Source organism: Centrocercus urophasianus, unplaced genomic scaffold, assembly GCF_019232065.1.
Source record: "Centrocercus urophasianus isolate 14NV4802_14NV808 unplaced genomic scaffold, USGS_Curo_1.0 seq_14, whole genome shotgun sequence".
NCBI lineage: Eukaryota > Metazoa > Chordata > Aves > Galliformes > Phasianidae > Centrocercus > Centrocercus urophasianus.
The window spans coordinates 8,422,247-8,445,641 of NW_024884586.1; the positions used below are offsets into that span (position 1 = coordinate 8,422,247).

The window sequence follows — 23,395 nt, forward strand, 5'->3', positions numbered from 1 at the left end:
ACACACACACACACACACACACACACACACACACACACACACACACTAAAGGACCAGGCAACAGGCTAGGATTTTTCTTATTCATATTCTTGACAACTTCTGAAATTCATTAGGCTGGTGCAGAATTCAAAAGTTGGTAGCTTTGACTGTTTCAACCTGAAAGAAAAAAAGAGTTTCCTTGTTTTTATCAGTTCTGTATCATGTATATGTCGACTTGGGAGTTGTATTCATTTTTTTTTTTCAGTCATTTTCAGAGAAGCACATTCTGTAGTGTTTTCAGTCCTTCTGTCTGTCACCCTTCACTTAAAGTAGAAGAGGTGGTCAGCAAACATTAGCCTTTGTCATACAAGGCACTTAAAACATACTTCCAAATATGAGTATTTTTAGCAGTTTACCCTTTTTTTCCTTTTTTTCTTTGTGAATAGTTGCAAAGCTCAATACACAACTGGCATTGCCTTATTTTAGAGCAGCAGGTGATAGTACTGACTCATAAAAGCCAGCTCTAAGCTGTATATTTACTCACAAGCACGTTGTAATATACACAGCATCTACAGATGTTTTCTAGTCACATCTTTGACAGTATGCTCGTCTACTTTTGCTGGTATTAACTCAATGTACACTATAGTTCTGCTTTGTAACTATATTCTTGAAGTTGCCCAGCCTTGCAAGGTTTTAGTATTGCTTACTTGTGAAAAAGCTCATCAGCATCATGCACAGTATCAGCTGGTTCCTCAGAAACTACCTCAGATGAAGCCAGGTCAGGGCTAGTTCAGGCAGCACAAAGGAAGAAAGGTGGTAGCGACAGAGACAGCAGGAGTTAGTAAAGACAGCTTAGTGCTTAGTTACTTCTTTTACCTCCTTCCTCAAAAATGGCACTGCTGAGTTTAATGCATGAAAAATTAATTAGCTGCCCTAGCTCATTACACCTAGAAAGGTTTTAGGCATTAAATGATTCCCCCCTCCCTCTTCTCTCCCCCAGCCCACCCCTCCCTGACTGGTAGGAACCAGCAATTCCTCCTGAAGACAGGAGATGGCTGAAGGTGCTCAGGAGCTCAAGTTTACACCTCTTAACAAAATCCTTATATGTGGTTAATTGTGGCTGCAAAAAAGATTTAGTTCAAAACTGCAAATGTAGATGCATATTGGCTACTGTGAGTGTGTGCTTTGAAGCAGAGACTTCATCAACATTAGTGGTATATCTAACTACAGCTGCATCATCAATTACATCAGTTACAATGCTCACAAGTATTTAAAATGTAGGCAAGAATATATGGGCACACAGAGAATGGCTTATTCAAGTAACAGATTAGAAGCAGAAGTGACAACAGCATTAAAAAGTGGCAAGAAACTACAAAAGGCAACTTCTCAATAGCACAAGAGAAGTGTTTCATCACCTACAGACAGACAGATCAAGGGGCTGGGCAATGCTATGCTTTCTTCAGCGGAAAAATAAAACTTTTCAGGAAATTTCTGTTTATGAAGCTACTACTCATGTAAAAAAAACCCAAAACAACATTTTAGAAAAAGCTCTAACAAGCTTGTGTTGCTTCTTCAGATACTGTGTAGCATTACTAAACATCGCTTATTGCCTTCCAAGGGAAATACAGGATCAAGTCTTATTCACTGAAAACCTGCAACAGTATATTGTCTAGTATAAAATTCTGATGAAATTCTCAATGCTCCAGGCAGATTAGTTTCAATAATTATAGATTTCATATTAAGATACATTGCAAATTTGCATAATGTTGTTCAAAATTTGGTCCTGTTGTTCAAAATAGTAACCTGTTCTCTGGGCACAGAACGATAATTTTTAAGGTACACGGTGATCTCACATTATTTACTTCCAGTGCTTTAGCCAAATAACATCTGAGCATAGGCACAGTGCCTACTAATACTAAAGGACTTAATAATACATTCTGCCTGACACAGACTACAACTACAGTTGGCAGTGTAGTTAAGAAGACACTTGTATCAAATCTCCTCAACAAACAAGAGCTTGTTTTTCTTTTTTTACACCTCTTTGTCAGACAGTGGCACAAGAATTTAAGTATATCTTGAAATTCTGAGAACCGGTATCTCCAGATACAAACCAACTCATGGTTTCAGTATCAGTTTGCCATAAGTATGTAGATGCAAGGATACTTTATGGAAACATGGCAATCCTAAACTGATACACATCAGGCCAGATATCGCCCAAATTCAAGATATATCATTAAGGTACACAGGAAGCTTAGTTTAACAAAGAAGCAAAATCAGCATGAAAGCTAAACACAAGACTGTGTGGCTAACGTTCTCAGGTTGATTGCTACAGACTCAGTTTCCCATGAGCAGAGGTATTCGATAAAGATAGCATATCCAGCACAAAGTTCAAGAATACCTCTCTTGATGCACAACTACTACCAGGAATGCATCCAATAAACTGGAACAAAACCAGAAGTTATTTATCGTTTGTATTCTTTTGTCTAATCCTGCTTTAGTAGACAAATGCTTTACCAGATGCCTTAGAGGATGACTTAATTACCTTGCAAAGTTGTCATCTGAACCAGGAGCAAGAGGTGCAACAGCAGAAGCTGAATCTGAAAATACATCCACCAGCAGGCTACCACTAGAGGAAGGTGGGGGAGCTGAATTGGTGAGAGGGGCTGCACCCAGACCCAGCAGATCCGCAGATGGAGAAGGAGTAGACTAGGGAAGACAAGATACGTAGAGATCAGATCTTAAAATACACAAATTTGCTCAAATAGATCAAATCCAGTGACCAGGAAACAGAATCATGCACCGTTAATAAAATAAAGGCTTCATACGTGCACAAATAATGTGCAAGAGCAAAGCAGAGACTGATTGTTAAATAAAGTGTTCATGCATTAGACATTAGCACCCTACATTATGCCAGATAAGCTGAGAATGCAAGTCATAAGAAAACAAAACTACAGACCTAATTCAAATGCAAGCCAACTCAAAATTTTCATATATTCCAAAGACTGACTTTGATGGAGGATGAAAGAAAAATACCTGACTAAATTTTTTCAGAAATCAATCAGTAATATCTACTCAAAACAATGAGATGAACCCCAAGTTCATCTTCAGGCATCCAAGCCAAGTTGACATCCAAACTAGTGATGAAGGTAACTTAGCAGAATTTCTTACACTGCTGCAATTCAAAGTGAAGCTCATAAGGCAGAACACAATTTTAAATACCAGATACATCAGCCAATCTGGCAGATAAAGAATGTTTGGCATCTCTTCTGCCTGAAAAATGTATCTGTTCATTGAAACATAACTCATCTGGAACGTATAAGAGTTAAAGGAGTAAGTTGTAAGGCAGGGAGCATGCTAAAATGCTACTGCATTTCACTGTATTTACAAGCATAACCTGTAAACTAGAACAGCAACAAGCATTATGTCATGGGAATCATTCATTTGACCAACCTTAAATGACATTACAATGAGGTGGTTCAACACAGAAAAAAAAAAAAGGAGACTCATGTACAGCAACCGAACAGAAACAGCACCATCAAATAAACAGCAATTACTGATTTAAGGACATCCCAGGCAAGTATGGTCCACTACTAGTAAAAACAACAGTAACCCAAAGCAAGATGCAGAAGTAGGCATGTTAGATAACGTAGAAGAACAGCTGACATTTCAAAAGGAGTAAGTTCAATTTCAAACACCTTCATCACCTTCGTCAGCTTCATCACCAAGGAAATCTTTATTTCTAAGACTACAGCAGTATTTACCAAAATACCAACAAAGGAGGGATAAGTGTATAGCAAACATTCATAGCCTGAAATTTGAGACAAGAAGCTTTAAGCCCCTAAAAAGCCAAGGAAACCAGCCTTTCCTCACCTGCACACCCTCTGAGTTAGTGAAGTAAGAACAGATTTTAAACTCACAACAGCACTGGCATTGACAGACGCAGGTTCAGCACTTCCATTCATATCAGAGCTCCTCTCCTTTTTGATCTCTTCCAGATCAGTAACTGTGCCTGGACCTTTCTTCTTCTTGAGTTTAGCCAAAATAGAAGATTCCCTCTCTGGAAAGGGAGGCATTTCCTCTAGCACTGTAGCCTTATCACAGGGGAAAAAAAAAAAAAAAGAAAAGAAAAAGTATACTAATTATATTTACAGAATAAGTCAAATCAACTTCCCAGTCTTTGAAGAGACATTCAGGCCTACACAGAAAATGACTATGTATGAAAGGCTGGTATACAGTGGTAGATAAGACTTCCTTTAAAAAAAAAATTATTTGAAATTCCTCCTAAAGCTGTTGCATAGAAGAAAAGGAGTGTATTACCTGTTTGATAAAGTGCATTTTAAAATAAATAAATGAAGAGGGAGGGAGAAGACTACAGCAGACCTACACCAAGATCTGAACCCACAGATTACCTAAGGATTTAGTTAGACCGAGATGCCTATTAGCTGTCCAGGCTGAGAGCACCATGCTCTGGCCTGAGTGCATTAGGTTACCTGGAATTTCTAGAGACAAAAGTTTTGTGCCCACCAGCAAACAAGTAGATTTCACAGATCTTCTCAAGTAGTCTGAAACTGTTTAACACCAGCATCAAAAAAATCTGTAAGGATTAAGTGAGGACCTCCTTTTCTATTTGGTTTCAATTTATGCATTGCCTTCGTCAAGTGTTCTTTAAGATATGCTGCTTTCCTTCACTCACACTCAGAGATGACATTAATTTCTCAATAATTGCAAAGCTAAAGGACATGAAGACAACCAGATCGTTGTGTGGAGGAATGGAAGTGGAAGAAATCCGTTTGAGAGTTTGAGGCCTCGATCCAATAAATATATCTTTGAACTGCTTATCAAACCTCTGAAAACCTAGAATATTTTCATTAAGATACAAGCAGTCATTTTCCTTCCCAAAGAAGTAACACCTTTGATATTAGTTTTAAAGAAGGCCGCAGCTGAATTATGTACACTAAGAACCAGCATCCATTTTACAGATCTGTAATTCCACATTAAGATTTCTGAGCAATCAGCTAAGGTTTAGTCAAGTGTACTTATTGGGAGAAGAAATGGTTAAGAGTTCTGCATAATAAAAAGGGTTCTGTACCTACCAATATATCGGTACTGGCAATAGTACTGAGCCTCAAATACTCAACAGCTCTCTGCTGCAGCTCAACATCAGCATTCTTTAGCTGACTGTCACTGCGCAATACATCTTGAATAGTAGTTTTGATTTCTGGAAACAGGTTCACAAACTTGATGTAGGTGGACAGCAGCAGAGCTCGGGTAGGAACACTACACAGATGAAACTTGGAATGCAGCAAGTTGAACTGGATGAGGGGACTTGAAAGAGGGGAAGAAAAATAATTAGTTCAGATTCTGTTGACGTGATAACCACAATGGCATTGCTATCAGAAGCTGAATCATTTGTTAACTGACTTTTAGGAATATTAAATAGATGATTTTATTTTTTTTAAGTACTTCAATGAACTTAAAAGGTGTTTTACCTTGATCTTGGATCACCTGCTATCAGATTACCAAACTCTCCCAAGATGTAGCCACCTACTTTAACAAGATTCTCATGGCACGCTGGAGCTTGAAGGGCCTGTAGGAACACAGTATTAGTCACCAATCTGTACTGTATTAAAAATACATAATTTTTTTCCCTTTTCCCATTTTTTTTCCATTTTTTCCCTGTCTTTCCCTTGTTTAGTTTCCTAGACTACTTCTGTATATTAGCAGGTAATGGTTGCATACTTCTACAAGGATCACCAAGTTACTACTACTCTGGATTCCAGCATCCAGAAAACTCAGGGCGAAAAAAAACAGTGTAAAAGGCTTCTATTTTTACTACATTTCAGAAAACGTCCAGAAAATTAATAATTTCCTTATTAATCCATCCAATTATTCTCACCTCAAAAACAGTCTTTGCTGCATACCCTTGTACATCATCCCTGTTGATAACGATCTGAATGACTCGGTACCACACTTCTTCACTGACGTAGTCACCGGCAATACGAATCAGATTCAAGATTGTGTCCACATACCAGGTGTAATCCACTGCGTACTTCTCTGCTAGAATTGCAACTTTCAGAACCTGAACACACAAAACAATCAAGAAGGTTGACCAGCTTCTGCTATAACCTCTATACCAGGATTTACTTTATATACTTGCAGTGATATCACACAGTAGCACAGAAGCCTCAGTTTCAGCCCACATGCTCCCATGTCAAAGGCAAAAGATGAACACAGATTTTGTGCTAGAACACGTGGCTGCCAGGTACTTTCCTGGCAATGCATTTGAATGTGTTGCACCTGTGGCTGTATGTTTTGAATACTTTGCTATAAAATCACCAATTAAGCCATCATAGAGACAGCACTGATGAAAACCTCAAAAGTTATTGAAAAAATGTTAAAAAAAGGATCATTTCAAGAAAATTTAGTGCCTATCAACAACAAAGTAATTACAAAGTAATTACCACAAGCATAGATTTTGGCTATCATTTCACAAATGATAAACTGGTTCATATATCATAAATGATAAACATTTCATAAACTGGTTATAACACTTCTTGCAATTTTTGCCCCACCAGGAGGAAGGAAATAGACATCGCACCACCTTTTAGTTGATCACAAGCCATCGTTTTGGGGAATCTGTAGACTGAAACAGTCTCCTTACAGCAAACACAGTATGAAGTTCTACCCACAAGTAAGCAGACATCACAGTAGTTTTTTTAGCTACTCATCAGTTGACTTGAGAAGGACATAACTCTCATATCTAGGGACTGTATCTGCTCAAACATCAGCACTTCACCTTCTACACGCAATGCCCTGAAACCAAGATTACGTTTTAAAATTCCTTATTTTCAAGTGCTTTTCTCTCCCCTCCTCCATTAGTTTAACTAAGAAATGAAGAACATTCTTTGCTATTAGACTAACAGCCCTCCAGTTGGTTTCTAAAACCACAGTCAAAGAATTTCTATCACAAATAGCATCCCAATCAATAAACGATACCAAAGGCAGACATGAAAAACTGAGGAACTAAAAATATCTCACAATTTCTTCTCTAATGGAATAGTCAGCAGTCTCCAAGTAATTCAGCATTTCAGCCACAATCTGCTGGGCGTTGCTTCGGTCACACATTGCATACAGGAGATCCACAGCTCTTTGCCGTACGCTCACATCTCTTTCAGTCTGCAAAAGGACACACAGCAAAAGGTCAAAATAATTTCACCTTTGTTGGGAAAAGATGCAACTTAATGAAGAGATAAGACATTATAACTCATGGTCAAATTTCCAAAGTTTTCCATATGCACATTAGACTTCTTCTGTGAATGAGTTTGCAGTCTTTTCTGCACTAAATAATTAGTACCAATGGCCACAGATGAGCTAATAACTGGCTGAAATTGTCAAATTGTCACCAGGCCAATGGGCAGTTATGTCTTGCAGTTTTAATGTCAAGCCTCCCTCAAATCAACAGAAGCTCAGCTAAAACAGACCTGTACTTTAAGGTTAGACAGATGTATGAATATGCTACAGCATGAGCTTGGAAGAAAACATTACATGTAAACACTGAACTGTGAACGTAAAGGTATATGCAAATTAGGCTTCCTCTTCACATCTGCTTTCTCACAGAAACATGACCTGAAAATTCATCTTTCTGGTTTCTTGACCTTTGGAAAAAAACGGCCCATGCTCCACTGGAAACCAATCTACTTCATTGCTCTCCATCAGCTGCTACAGTGAACGTAAAGTATGTGGTACAAGCAAGACAGTAACAGGACAAAGTCTTCCTCAGCATTCTCAATTTCGAATTTCAAGTTTCAGCTTCACTCTACAGATTGAGCAGGATACTGTTACAGGGGCCACAGCTACAAGTATCAGATTCACTAGTAAGCTGAAGAAATAAGCTAAAGCTGACCTCTGTTATTGCCAGCACAGCATGATGAAGGAAAATAACTCTTTTCATTCCCAAGTATTACTAGCCTAACCAGGGATAAGGAAGGGGCTCTGGGGATGAGAGGGGGAAAAAGCAGTGAAGAAGGGGACACAAGGGGTGGGAGAAGAGACTGAAAACCGACCGTACACTTAATATTTACCTTTAGTGCATTGATAACAGTTTCTATGTGTGTTTTCACAGCCTCATGTGAGAATTCAGAGCTGGCAAGCGTGCACATGCTTTCCAGTGCTAGGTAACGCAAATTAGTTTCTCGGTGCTGCAAGAACTGACCTAGCTGGTTACAGGCACGGACTAGTAGATTTGGCTCACTGCACAGAACAGGAGAGAAAGTGAAAGGGTTAAAAGCAACAGATTCGAGAACATCAAATACAGAATACTATTTCTGCAGTGCAAATTTCTTTAAGTGCCTCAGGTGTCTGCTAGAATGTCCTGCTGGTGAAATGAAAATGCAGACACTGAGAACAAATCATATCTAATGGATTAAAGCAGTGATCTCAACACAAAACACTCGCCCCTAAAAAAGCAAGAAAAGTCACAATAAACTGTTCTGCCAGTGACACCGTGCATTAACTTCCAAACCAATCGCAGTGCTTGCGCTCCAACCTAGCAAGCAGCTTCTTATTCTGCTTTTCCCCATCTGGTAAAAATTTGCTCACTGTTCAAAAGCCATGATTTTTCTTTTAGAAAAGTCATACTGCAACAAAACTGTTTTCACAGCTCACCTGTCGTGATGTATAATTAAACTGATCGCCTCAAATAGCACAGCATTCTTCGCATTTGAGTGTTGTACTTTCTTTGACTTTGGTGGCTCCTGTGCTTTGTTAAGAATAGTTTCTAGGCATTCTGTGAGACGACCACGTACCGCAGGGTCTTCTAGAGAAGAACAAGCCGTTGGACAACTTCATTTTGCTCAACACCCTAACCTCTACCTAAGGCCTTCCACCTTGCTAAATACACGGATTAAACTGAAGTATTCAGTTTACTAAACAGTTCATCCATTCCCTCTTCAACCTCAGTGTACAGACATCAAAAATTCCAAGAAATATCTATTGAGCAAGAGTAAAAACCAAACATCATTGGCACTGTCATATATTTCAAGGCATTAATATCCTTGATAGCATTAAAGTATGTTTAAAATGGCTGTTGTGTGCTGCATACTGGTCTCACATCTGACACTTCACAACTAAACATAGTTCAACAGAACACGTAGCTTAGAGCAATCTGATAAACTCAGAAGTATAGGCTTCAGCAGCCTTGTCTTAGGGCACAGTGCTTGCACTCCAACTTAATGGGTGCAGTACAGAGCAGTAGCTCTTTGAATGTAGCAAACAGCATCAGCTATGACCACCGTTGCGATTTGTGCATTACCTGGAGGTGGGTAGCACTGTAAGAGCCTCAGAAGTTTCACAGATAACCAAGGAGCAGGGACAAAATAGTACGTATAGTCCTGAAGATCTGTTGATGCGGAAGTTACAATCTGTAAAATAAGCAGACATCACTTCAGCTACTTACGTTAAGTGATTTGCAATCGTGATAAGCAGCTAAAGAACACCATAGGTCACTTTTGACAGAAGCCTACAGAATTATGTCACCAAAAATGATTAATTAAGTAGCTTAACTCTGTGCAAACTGTCATACTACCGAGTACAACATTAGGATTTCTAATACAAGAAATTCAGCTTTGCTAATAAAGTATTCCATTGAGTTCCTTCCTGAAATCATGCTTGCTTGTCTTAAGAATGAAGATGATCATCTCATAGGGCCAAGATGTTTAGCTAGAAGCCTGACTTCCCTTGGGTCAGCATTTCATATATTTAGGCTTCCTATTGGCTGATTCCAGTGCTGTAATTGACTGATCACTGGTAGGTGAACTCAGAAATCAAATAGAAGATGGTACTGCAAACTGAACTATTACCTTCATTGCTATTCATACTGCACAGCAAAGAACGGATGGCTTTCACTGAAAGGATTTTTATGGATAGAGAGTGTGACAAGAATTAGATTAGATTTCAGAGGGAGTACCTTTCTTTGTGGATTTCTTTTTCCCCTTTGATTCTAGGGTTAACAAAAGTCTCGCATTAGCCTTGTACGAGGAAATTCTAACTCTTGCTGCTCCATTACAGAACAGCTATGCACTTCCTTTGCTTTTAAATATTAGACAGATTCTTCAGAATTGAACAGAAATTAAGTCTCTCTGAACAGCAAGTAATTTATTTTGCATCTAAGACCACACACAAATTGAAGCTCAACGCATAGCTGTAAAGTAATATTGTCACGTGCCTTGCAAGCTTCCAAAGAGACTGCAGCAAAACAAAACAGTAACATATAGTTTCCAGCATGAAGATGCTAACCTGGAAACTTTGCATCCATACAGAAATGTCTCTGCTCCTCTCCTTGCCCCTTGCCCCTTCTTCCCCTTGCCCCTGCTTAATCCCCTACATCCCATTTACAGAATATCTAGTACTGATGAATATTAGCCTAGTGGCAGCACAAAAGCAGGAAAAGAAAGACAACCCATCCTGTAAGAAGCTTAAATGTAGTTAGAAGCATAGGCTATAATTTTTGAGAGTTCTGTGCAGAAATTTGTAGAATCTTTTCTTCAAGTACTCCCTGGTGCTGCAGCAACATAAAAAGATGATTTAAAAAACCTCAGCTACATCCTGGGGATCCCTGAGAATACACGCAGCTGAGAGAGAATGTTTTGCTACATACATCTGCAGTATAGCAAGGATTATACAAAAAAAAAAGTTTGGGAAGTAAAGCTTTCTGTCCAGCTAAGCAAGAAATGTTAAAACGTTGTGTGAACTACCTGTACAAACCAGAATTGAATTATCCTCGGTTTTAATGGTATACTACATAAATCTGACCTAGAAAGATGAATCAATAAGCAACATTAAGATAATCTGACCTAGAAAGCAGAATGAATTAGGCTACCGTCAATCATTATCAGAGTTATCATTGGACTCACTCTGCTTAATCTCGACACTGCCAAAGAGACTGAAGTTTTGAACTCTTCTGGGTTCTTCTGTGCCAAAGTTGTGATCAGACTTGTAGCTGCAGTAACCACACCCTAGAAAGAAAAACAAAACCGCATATTCACCTTAATAACAATTTAGGATGCTGCTTGTTAACACCACCTTTCACTGGCAGTAATTTCTAATATAAAAGAAAACTGAGTTAATCCCCACGACAAAGACTCATATTAAAGAGCCATTTATTTTACAATCATGCAGACAAATTGCACGCCTTTAAAACTGAGTAGGACTTTCAATGTGATACTATCATGCCTGCAGAGCATTTCTTGTTGTTTTTGTATGAGCTTTGCCTCACATTTGGATAGTACATATAAAACACATTCAGAGAGCTGCACTAAAATAAAGCCTGGATGCAAACTATCTTCTTAAACAAGAGCAGCATGAGTGAAAAAAAACCAGGATGCAACAGATGATCCAGAAAAGCATTCTGGCAACTGAATGTGAAGAATCGCCTTTTATAATACAAACATTTTATATTGCTGAAGACAAAAGTGTTCCCATTACAATCAAAACAAAGGTCTAAATTGACTTTCTTCCTAAAGTAATCAGACAAAAGAATAGTCTGTTCTCTAAAATAACAGGTTTTTCCTTTTGAACCAGCAGGATAAGAATGACAACATGGATTGCACAGGACAGTGAAGTCCAGGCACTGCTACATCAGGCCTCGCATTTTTAGTGTTTAGTCCTAAGAAAATCAGCATTACATCTACACATCAGACTCAGGATCACAAGGCTCACAATTTACAGTCAGAGCAAACAAAGAACTTATGCATACCATTCCTTTTACGCGCCAACAATATTTAAGGCGAGCACAGTTTGAATAAAAATTAAAATATACAGCAATTTGTGAAAGAACTTCTTCCGTCTCTTTACCCTTGTCTTAAAACAGCAACCCACCTGGTGGAAAAACTCTAGAGAAATAAATTCATACACAGAGTAGACCAAAGAAGAATAACTGAGCTGATTTACCAAGTGCTGGTCATTGAGGAGATGTACCACTCTGGACGTCCAGTCTCCCATGGGGACAAGGTCAGGGGAAGTTCTATACAAACGCAGCAGGCATAAGGCAGCACTCTGCTTCACACTATCCATAGTATCTCTGCAAGATAGAACCACAATATTTTAAACCCACAGTAAAGTCACAGCAATGCCCACGGGCTAGCAGTGTGCTAAACTTCATACAGGCTCAGCAGCTTCTGAGAGAGAGCATATTTTCAGCAGAAGTTTGCTAAATAAGTTCTTCCTGAGTAACAGTATTTGTTCTGAAATTCATCCAATAAGTTTAACTGGTCAAGTGCTCATCCATTACACACATCTAGTAGCTCCTATAATGATTCTTTTACTTAAGGAGACATCTCACAACTTTTCATCAGGTCCATCATCAGAACTCCTCATTGAGTCAAGATCTCACTAAATGTTAAGAACAGAAGCTTCTTCCAAACAGACTCACGCAGTTCAGGTCCATTACACTACACATGTGAACTAAGCTGGATCTCTTGACAGGTACTGCATATCAGAGATGAATCATTACCTGCTCAACACTCAACAGCTTCATTACCAACAGGCAGCATGCAAATTGACTGGCTGTCACCAAACAGGCAACCCACAAGCCTATTCACCTTGGCATCCACATTGCTGGCAGGAGAACTGACTATTTTAGGTGCACTGTACTATTCTAGTTCAGTGAGCTTCCTCTCACAGAATAGAGAATAGTGCATTGGTGGTTTTTTTGTTTATAATAATGTTGCATGTGTCACAACAGCTAAAAAATAAGCATGACGCATAAGCAACAAAAGTTTTAAGAGGCAGTTTATAATGAGAAATCTTGGTTAAATGTTCAGAAATGTCCACAGCCCCGGCAGAAGTTCAGTCTCCTTATTATCTAAGAAGTTACCAATTTTCAATGACACCATTCCATACATCCTTCAAGCTTTGAAGACTCAGGGCATAAAAAGCTCAGTGTTCAAACAAGTCTCAATTGAAAGTGCTCTTCTCTGCTGATGACCAATGAATGCACTTTCTCTAGGCATGCATAAGAAGAAACTTCAAGTCCAAGAAAGGTGGAATTCCACAACAGAATTCTTCCCACATCATCAATGAGACTAAGGCCTATAGTAAGTAGCAGGTGCTGGCTGCTTATTCTTCTCTTTCTGGCCCATATTAAATTTTAGCTCTGCAGAACATTAATATTGTTCAAATGCAGTATTATAAAAACAATCTCAAGAATTTGAAAGTGTTCCACATGAATTTTGCCACAACTAGACATCACTTATTGCATCCTTCTTGTCAACAGCTTAGACTTTGCACATTATTTTAAGTTTCCAAAAGAAATAAAAAAGAAGAAGTGTAGCAATCTCAAGCTTTCTAATAAATTTAGACTACAGTTTAGAAATTTACCAGGTCTGGTCAGAGATTTCTTAGCAATAAGAAATGAAATTCAGAGTGGCTATGACTACTTGTTGGTTACAGGAACAGCTATTCACAAGGCCATCAGATGAGGCAAGAACACTCGCTCTACAGAATATTAGCACACTCCTCATGAAGTCAGGACTATTAAAAAAAGCTCTTATAAGCAAATTTGTAGTTTAAGCCCCTACTTATTTTCATTTATTTCTCTTCTTTTCATCAAAAGAAGCGAGGGAAGTAAAACAGGCATTTCGGTGCTCATTAGCACGCATTTATGAAGAACAAAAACTTGATCAGTACACAAAGCTATAAAAATCTATTCAAGATGTTGACAGCCTTAATTTCTCACGTAATACCAGTACTCTTCTACAAGCAACTCCACCTTTGGCTTTACCAGAATGTTTGCAGCTACGGGAGACCATTTATACGGCAAGCACAGGGCTGTGCAGCTCAAAGCATGGATTGAGCTGCTCCTGTTGAACCGAGTCAGTGCAGGAAGGCACGTCACACCTACCCAGCTACCAGGATTTTTGGAATTTCTCCAGCAAACGCTTCCGCCATCTCGCGGCTGCCCACGTTGGCAATGCAGTGCAGGGCCAGACCCATGAAGGTGGGGTTGCGGCTGGCCAGATCGTTCTTGATGGCGTTGTTTATGAGGCGGATCAGCTCACTGTTGGAGTTCACCAGGACGGAGATGAAGAGATAGCCCTGCGTTTCAGAAAAAGGATAAGGAGCATTTATTTTAGCTGGCATGCTATGTTTTCTGCTAATGCCACAAGCAATACTTCAGGACACACTGTGTCTTCAATATCAAATGTGTGGGCAGAAACATAATTAGACACTAGAGTGAAAGCTAGAAAGATGAAGTGCAGATGAAGTAGTCTGATGCCCCCTTATTTATCAGAAAGCTCAAGGTCTGCAGATCAATCTGTTTCAGCGTGTAACCAAAAGATCACTCTGAGTGAGTGGGATAATATGTGAATGAGAAGCAAAAGAAGAATCTTATTGTTTAGGCACTCGTACTTAACAGGTACTTGATAAATAAGGCATTACCTAAGAAAGTTTGGAGAGATTACAAAAATTAAGTTACTTGCCTATTCTGTTTCAAGTATAAATGGTTAACCTCCACACAGCACTTAAAGTGCAACTCGTGCTTGCATTATAGTCTGTTAGCAGGAGCTAACATTTCTCAGAAGTCTCTGTCTCTATCTAAATGCAAGACTCAAGGCAGTGACCAAAGAAAAACAGCATTGTTGCACAGAGTACACATTTCAGCTGTTATAATTTGTGGAATATTCTTAAACACTACTTGCTAGTGCAAGATACAAGATCTGAGTCACTTACTAGAACAAGATAAAAGATCTTCGTGCAAAAAGGTATTTTCATTTTAGAAATCACTGCTAAATCCCAAACAAGGCTTTCATTTGAGGGAGGGGGAAAGTACTTACAGATTAAATAGCTAAGGCAGAATATTAGACAGAATGCCTTCTCTTTTAAGTACTCACAATTTGTTTTTCTGTGTATCTATTGGAACTGAGCAGGTTTACAGCCTCCATATGACCAAAGTCAATGTCATGCCCCAGGAGAAAGATGAAAAGCAGCTTGCAGACATATTTTTTCTTACTGTAACCATCCAGAGCCTTGTCGCCTGGAAAGTAGGGAAATGAAAAGCAATTAAGCCTATATTGTTTCTATATCAGCTTTTCTTCCTCCCCAGGGAGAGAGTTCCACCCAAGTACCATTTAAGTACTACACTTAATACCACACTTAAATACAGTAACAAGACATAATTGTATCTAGTAATGAAGACTGACATTTGATTTATCATGTATTACCATATAAAACAGAAAACCTTTGAGCATCAGTTATTAGTCAAGTGATGGCAGTTTTTGCACCATTAACCTTGGCATTCAGTTAACAATAAATGAAAACTTACCAGGCTGCTGAGTTTTATAATCTCAGAAGTATTGTCTCATGTGCAAGTGTAAGGTAGATGTAAATCACTGAATATTTTTGTAGTTTCAGTTGAAAGGTAAGTAATTAATTTAAATTATTATTTGAGCTTTTATTCACTCAGCAGTGAATAAATGCATAAGATACACTTAACTCTGATTTTTTTATCATTTTGTGCTAAAAATACAGAAGTTATCCCCAACAGTCCCCAACACATCAGAAAATTTGAGTAAAATATCCTTTGGACTTCAAAAAGAAATGAAAAGAGAGTTACAGAACAGTCACAGAACGCAGGTAGCTTGCATCTCTTCCTAATGGAAGAGAAATACAGAAACTCAATAAATGGAAGTCACTGAATGAAAGCATTTACATGTAACATTCAAATATTTACTGAAATCTGAAATTCATATAAAGGAAAAGGAAAAACCAACTCTGAAGACTCCAGTGTTAATTCCACTTGCCATCACCCATATCTTAAAGTACAGCCATCAAATAACGCTGTCAGCTAGTCTCTGAATTCTCCTGATGTGCCTCTGGAATGTCTCCTTAATAAGAGTGTTTATAAGATGAAAGCACTCTCAAGTGCTTCATTTTTAGAAACCAAATACATTCTAAATAGCTTTCATCTTTATTTGATGGTTGGACCAGATGATCTCAGTCATCTTTTCCAACCTGAATGATTCTATCTGGACTGATATTGCAGTACCTCTGAATTCTAGAAGCTTGTCAGCATGGTCTTTTAAAGCATTTTATTCCGTATTCAGTTACATGAAACAGCACAGAAGCTTACAGCTGATCAGGCAGTCTACTGCTTTTCCAAAAGAAGATACCTTTTAAAAAGTGCTTTTTGCAAAGCTCTCTCTCCCTGTCCTAAATCAGGAAGTCAAGGAGCACACACGAAGCCATACAAGCTGCAGTGCTGAAGTTTAGTCAGGTTAGCAAAATTTTGATAGATGCTGCTGCCTAAAAGGCTACATAAGCTTCTTAGCCTCTGCGTTCTGGGCCCAGAATAACTCCTGTCAGATCGATGTGCATTCCTTCATGAAGGGCATGTTCAGTCAGAATAGCCCTGCATAACGAGAAGCTTAAAAAAAGATCTGCTCAAGTTGTTGCCCTTACCAAAAAAGCTCCACTCTTAAAACAAAAATAACAAAAATTGCTTGAGATTTATGTAATAAGCAGCTAAACATGTAATTAAAAAACGCCTTAAAAGTCTCACTAGTATAAAGTTCCCCCTTCTTCCTTCTCATCTACTGGTGCAGAGCCAGGTTAGAATTCCTATAGCAAGCATCTCCAGCCCCCATAGATTTCACACTTACCTAACACTGCTATAAACTGGCCTTAGAGTTTGTGATGGAATGAATGCTAACATCAGTCTTTGAAGCCACACAGTGTTACTGAATCAAGAAAAACCATGCTGGAACATTGAAACAGACAACAAGACAAGGTTCTGCATACAGGCAGCAACTACGACTGTTTTGGGGGCTGCTTTCTGTTTTGACTCTCTAGTCTTCAAGCTGGTATTTTTTTCCTTAAGAGAAACTCCTAGCTTTCATGTATTTAGTTGTTTTCCAAAAGAGAAAACAAATGTATGCACATGATTAGAGCTGCAATACAGACAGCCTAGTAAAAATATCCTTTACATTGCCTAGACACCATTTGATCTTACAGAATTTGGGTTGTTTGCTTTTTTAACAGCAGTGTATCTCTTATGAACAAGCAGCAGCCTTACCATGAAACTATTTTTGTGCTAATCAGGGAAAAGCTGCAGACCAGCAACAAGCCAAAGGTTTCCAGGCAAATGATTAAAAGAACTGAGATCTACATAACTGAGGACTTGCTACAGCATTTAAAAGCATCAGTATCACGATGCTTCTCTCAGAGATCCAGATACAACAGAAGGCGTCAGAATGCAGCTTCACATCTACTTCACCATATGTGAGAGAAACCTGAGTCTGCAAGACTGCCCAGCTGCAAGAGCAGGAGTGCACAGGAGCCACAGGTACAAACCTCATTCTTCTCATCTTCCCAAATGACCGCTGTTGACTTTGTGAGATCAAAAAGGGAGCACAAAGCAGAGGAGATAAAAGTATTTACACTCAGACTTGCATTGGTTTTCACAACAAAATATTTAGCAGATTAGCAGTGACCTTGCAGCATCTTAGGGTATGTGAAGCATCTTCGATGGAAACTATGCCATGCAATCCAGCCTCACAATGCTACCACCCTACTGCCAGGGCAAAAGCAGCTTCTTTCTAAGGAGGAACACCACTGTAACAATTCCTGAAACACTTCTCCTTAAGAAAAAAAATACTTATTGTCTGTTTTCAACAGTTTCTGACACACAGCACAGGCAAATTAAAGATTCTGATTAACAGGAAACCTTCAAATTAAGCCAAGCACTCACCACTAGATCACCCCTCTAAAGCTTTTAGTCCCCAGCAATAATAGCATGTTATTTCCACTCCTTTTTTTTTTTTTCACCCCCTCACCTTGTTTTAAATACCTTTTGATTAGCTGTGCATTTAAAATAACAAGTACTGCAAAGGTCTCATTACAGTTATCTAAATTTAACATGTTTTGAAGAAAAACTTGGCTTCAGATCCTTACTGAAATGTTAACTATCCGATTCTCTCCCAGACAAGTAGCATTTACTGAGTTCAAAGACCATTTTAAACACTACTAACAAATCTCTGCTTAAGTACGTGCTAAAATAGTACAGCCCCTCCCAGATCCAAGCAAACATCCTAAAAACAAAAGCAGAAGGAAGTTTTGCATGTTCTGTTATCTTTATTGCAATACACAATCGTTTCTTTCAACTCAGCCCATTTTTAAACGCTTCCATGTACATTTATTTGTAAGTACTACAAATCAAGTCAGCAGAAACAGGAAGGATCCAGAACACGTCAGCAGGTTTTGAGCACAGTGGGGTATTTCAAAGACTACTTGCTTTTTCTGAACAGTTGAGTTTGCAAGATTTCTTTCAGGCAGCCATCAGAAATGGCAGAGAGAAGGCACAAATGCCTAACAAGACCTTTTGGCTCTGAAGCAGCTCCCTCCTGTCCATCATTTCACCGTGAGTCCAAACACAGCATTTGCTTTTCAATTTTATACCCTGCTACACAGCTACAGAGCCTGCCACCAGCATGAGAGGTTGCAAAGCAGTTCAGCCCTGTAGGATATTCACTAGGGAACAGAGCAGGGAAGCTCTGTCAAATCCCACAAGCAGTCGACTGCTATCTCCAAGTCCATAAACAGGTTAGCTTCCAGAACTTCAATAGCGGCTTATATAAAACATAGTGGATAACATCCTTAAGTGCTCCCCTGCTTTTAATGTGCTTTCTCTCTACATTACTTCAGCTATGTAACTTTACACAGTGACCTGTTTCTGCACACAATGTGCTCATAGCCTAAAGGCCAAAAACCAAAGCTTTTTATGAATGTACCTAAACTTCAATGTTAAGACAGGATTTGTCTTTCTGTGAGTGTGATACAGTCTAAGCCCTCTGAATAGAAGGCTGAACATTTGTGACTGACAACCCATACAAATCTATGAGAGAGTAGTATTTAACTACTGCACTGCCACTAGAGCACCCTTACAGTTCAGTTGATATTTGAACTCTGGTTTTACTTCCAACAACTCACTTTGTCAGTGCAGACACTTACTACATAATAAGACTGTCTTAAATCTAACAGCTACTCTTCTAACACAAAACTCATTAAGTAACCACAAAAAAAAACCAAACCTAAGCTTCAATATCAGATCTGAATCAGGCAGAAAACACAACTCCTTCATATACAGAAACACTGTATACATATTTGGACAGTTTTGCCATTACACAAATTTTTGAGAGATCAAAATTAAGCAACAAATCAATAAATAATTTTTGCTCAAGAAAGCAGATCTCCTTCACAAACAAATACTCTAAAAGTCAGGCTTCTAGTTTGGCTCGAGCCTGGGAACGAGTTCAGCTTATAATCTGAATACAAAACAAACAGAATATTTTTTCTGTGCTTCACACAACTCCTACAACTTCTGCTTTATTACACTGGTGTAGTTTCTTGATACTGCACGTGTCTTATCTCAGTTAATGCAGGAGCATTTGAAGCAACTGTCAAGGACACGCTGACCTTAACAACTCAGCTTTCTCATGCTGAAACAAGAGACAGAGCCACTTTAAGTACAGAGACTCTGGATTCCTTCTGAACAAGCAGCACAGAAGCCAGATCCAAGCCCAGCACCAAGACATACATTGCATCGGCTCAGGAAAAGCTGTGCACATACATACATATACAACCTTACCCAAGTCCATTAAGCACGAGGGTATTTTAAATAGCAGCTTAGCCCAAACGTGGGCAACAGTCTTAATAGCTACGCCTTTGACAGACAAGGAGTATTAATACTTATATTCTCACAATATCTTGCTAGCTACATGAGATGAGGGGCTAGGCACTGCAATAGAACATGTGGGACATAGAAGTCTAGAGGAAGGGACTGACAGCGGCCTCTTATGCTGGGCTCAAGCAAGGGCATGCTTGTGACAACTACCAGCTTGCTTCTTACAGCCAGGCCTAACAGCTGCATCTTCAGCCACGTAATTATCACAGGGCCCCCATGTACACCATAATTGAGAGGGGTGCCCCACCTTAAGGGACTCCATTACACACTTGTCTTATTTAACAAACATTTAAAAAAAAAATAATCAGTGTTATATAAAAAAGAATTGGATTAAACTGATCTTGGTTGAATTAAGACAAAAGTGTATTATGAAGTTCAGTGTGTTTTTATGTGGGTATCTGCAAAGGAAAACCATGTTGCGAAGTCCACATAGAACTTCTGCAGCAGAAAGATACACAGCTATCATCTCCTCAGGCCCTCAAGGCTGCAAGCAGTTACACTCTGACAAGCTGTCCAGACTCAGACCCACCCAAATTTTGACATTCTGGTCTTGTTTTCCTACAGAGAATGTCAAGTTGCTGTCTTCCATTTGAAGGACATCTGAAGTCCACAAAGTAACGTATACATGTAGATCATTTAACGGGAAGGCTAAGTCATATTTCATTCAGGTTACCACCCTTGAATACATACTGCTAAGATGGCTGGGTGATGGGGCAAAACACTCCCTTAGCAAGTTTACAGAGGGTACAGAGCCAGAAGGAGTGGCACCAAAAGGGTTGTGCTGCCATCCAGAGGGAGCTTGAGAAGCTGGAGAATTGGGCTGACAGGAACTTCATCTTTCTTTTCCCAGAATTCATTAACCAGATGACTTCTGTTCTACGTAACACAAAGCAGGCACCACAGAATCACAGAATCTCCTGAATTAAAAGGGACACAAGAAGATCACTGAATCCAGCTCCTGGCTCCACACAGGACCATCCAAAATCCAAACCCTGGGTCTAAAGAGTGTTGCCCAAATGCTCCTTGAACTCTGGCAGCTTTGGGCTATGCTCACTGACCCAGGCAGCCTGTTCCATGCCCAACCACCCTCTCAGTAAAGAACCTTTCCCTAACACCCAACCTGACCCTGCCCTGATGCAGCTCCACACCATTCCCTCAGGCCAACACATCCAATTCAGCAATCTTCATCATAGGATCACTGAGGTACTTTAGTGACTTTTCTAGGGAAGACAGAAAAAAAGGAAGTTTACATTTAGTCATCTCCCCTGCCATTAAATAATTTCTCACTTCCTTCACACAGCAAAGCTCCCATCTGACACTGATGGTGGTCTGATTTTTGGCATAAATACGAGGTTTTGCACAGTCTGCTCCAGAGCTTAACTTTCCGTTATCCAATCCAAGAATAAAACTTGTGTCCACTCTCCAGTGATTCCAGCAGACATTGTGTTCATTCACTCTAAGCAGCAAGCACATTTAGTTTTGTTACTTCCAACTGCATGATCAACAAGGCTGACCTTATTACCCACTAAAAGTAAGCATAACTGTAGCATTTTAACCAAGAGGTTTAATCTCCAAACAAGATTTATATTAGACACAGTTAGCATGTCTTGCAGGTAAAGTGACCCTACTTAGCTAAAAACAGTTCAAGAAGTTAGTGCACGTGTTTAATAAGTCAGTCACATACATTTATTGCTATTTTATCTTCCTACCAATTTGCCATCACCCTTAAGAGATGCACCACTTAAAAGAACATCAACGGATCCTTATGTAGTTCACGCAATAACTATTTGAAATAGACATGCTAAACTAGGTCACGATAGACTAGGAAGGTAAAAAGGTTTAATCCAAAGCCAGCAAGTTCTGAAGCCATACTCTGGGCAGCCTGGTCTGGTGGTTGGTGACCCTGCACATAGCAGTGGGGTTGAAACTAGATCAGCATTCTGGTCCTTTTCAACCCAGGCCATTCTATGATTCCACACACGACCTCACAGCAGCAATGCCTTATCTAGGTACACACAGCCCCATATCTCTTCAAACAGAATGTTTACCACAGCCATTTCTGCTGAAATTTCATTCAGAAGAATTTCAACTATCCCTCAGTATCTTCAAGATTTGAATCCACATACAAACTTAACCATTTGCATACAGTCACAGCACTGGTTAAGAAGCAAACTGCCACCTCTCAGGACAGAATGAGGATAGAATTAATCACTGCATACAACTTGGTTTCATATGAATAACCTTTGATGCTGTTATTTATGGGAGTGGTCAATATGGCCTCATCAAGTACACATTTTTATCTTAATTTTTCTAGAAGGGAGTTTAATACATGACTTTCCTAAGCAGATGGGGGTGGGAGGGATGCTTAAATATGTTCTGCTTCACTGAAAAAAATTACACCCACTCATGTTTTTTTTCAAACTAACTCTCAGCCTTTTGCAAGAAAACAGGCTGAGCAGTCACATGGCTGGGTGGCAAAGCATTAGAAAGCCTGTGAACACTAGCTCATTTTCTTCTGCTATGGCTGAGTCACACGACAGTCAGGAAGTTCTGTACTTAAGAGAACACTTTCAGCAGTTATTTTAACAGCCCACTCCAGAATTTTGCTTATGTCTGCAGTTGACACACAAAAAAATCCAAACGTACAAAAGAAAAACACAAAAATGTAATGAGAAAAGTGAATAGTACAGTTCAGAACAGTCAGTTCACTTACCTTTAAATTTTGACCGAATGTTTGCCAGTTCTTTATTTATTCTCTTTATCTCTGCTTCTTTGCTTTTGCCTGAAATCAAAAGAACAGACATCAGGATACAGTGTTTCAAACAGCTGTGTTGACCTCAAGCTTCTTCCCACCCCATCACTTTGCATGAACATACAAATATCAGGAGCAATTCTTATTTCCCTTCCCAAAGCAGCATTAGGACTGAAGGCAAGCGCCATAGAGAGAACTTAAGCACTGCTTTATACGAGAGTCCAAGAAGGTAATGACACAACCATGTTTCAAAACATTTTACTTGCAGCCTTTAGACAGCATGAAAGTCTCACATAGTTAATGTGAGATGCCTTTGTTATTGACTTCCATAAATACCTCAGTTCCTGCATTTTTAGAATAAAATGAGGAGGGGAAAAAAAAAAGAGAAACTTGATTACTAGGTTGACAGTGCTCTTGAGAAAGAATCTTCCTGAGCACAGTCATCTGAACAAACAAATTATGGTACTCCTCAGCTCCAGGAGGAGTCAGTTCACTGTTTCTCTGTTGAACAGTCACTCAAACAGCTTCAAAAAGAAAATCTTCGTGACCTTAAAGGACATTAAAAAAAGAAAGTAGAGAAAGTAGTATGAGTACTCCAAAGACTGATAGACCTCAAGCAGGAGGGATAAGCTTAGGTTTACCAGACTTCTGATATGCACCATGGATGTCACCTGACAAAACAGTATTTGCAACTCACGTTTCTCACATGACTAACACCTTAAGGTTCTCAACAGTTTATGTTTTGTATCAACCCCTGACTCTATGGATATGTGCTAGGTTTTCAGGAGCTAACCCAATTTAGATACACCAAGAAATAAGCTGCAGTTTCAATTTTAGCAGTGCAATCTTATTCAAGTACTACTTGCACTGTCCAAAACAAAGGTGTTTATTGCTTGTCAGCATTTTTGTTTTTGGAGATTGAGATTCTA

The 23,395-nt window shown here is 39.2% G+C and overlaps 1 protein-coding gene across 3 annotated transcripts in view; it reads right to left on the reverse strand.

The window, feature by feature from the left end:
* Positions 1-23,395, reverse strand: part of AP2A2 (adaptor related protein complex 2 subunit alpha 2) — a 41,007-nt gene that overhangs the window by 5,049 nt on the left and 12,563 nt on the right. Inside the window, exons 2-16 of one of the 3 annotated variants that reach the window (XM_042813847.1) lie at positions 22,428-22,496; positions 14,868-15,010; positions 13,877-14,070; positions 11,926-12,055; positions 10,890-10,991; positions 9,290-9,398; positions 8,644-8,794; positions 8,061-8,229; positions 7,018-7,155; positions 5,876-6,058; positions 5,469-5,566; positions 5,073-5,304; positions 3,897-4,070; positions 2,522-2,685; positions 687-764 (exon numbers count right to left, since the gene is read on the reverse strand). In XM_042813847.1, the coding sequence (XP_042669781.1) occupies positions 687-764; positions 2,522-2,685; positions 3,897-4,070; positions 5,073-5,304; positions 5,469-5,566; positions 5,876-6,058; positions 7,018-7,155; positions 8,061-8,229; positions 8,644-8,794; positions 9,290-9,398; positions 10,890-10,991; positions 11,926-12,055; positions 13,877-14,070; positions 14,868-15,010; positions 22,428-22,496 (2,134 nt within the window). The remainder of the gene's footprint in view (positions 1-686; positions 765-2,521; positions 2,686-3,896; positions 4,071-5,072; positions 5,305-5,468; positions 5,567-5,875; positions 6,059-7,017; positions 7,156-8,060; positions 8,230-8,643; positions 8,795-9,289; positions 9,399-10,889; positions 10,992-11,925; positions 12,056-13,876; positions 14,071-14,867; positions 15,011-22,427; positions 22,497-23,395) is intronic. The other 2 variants (XM_042813846.1, XM_042813844.1) reach the window with 2 other exon arrangements.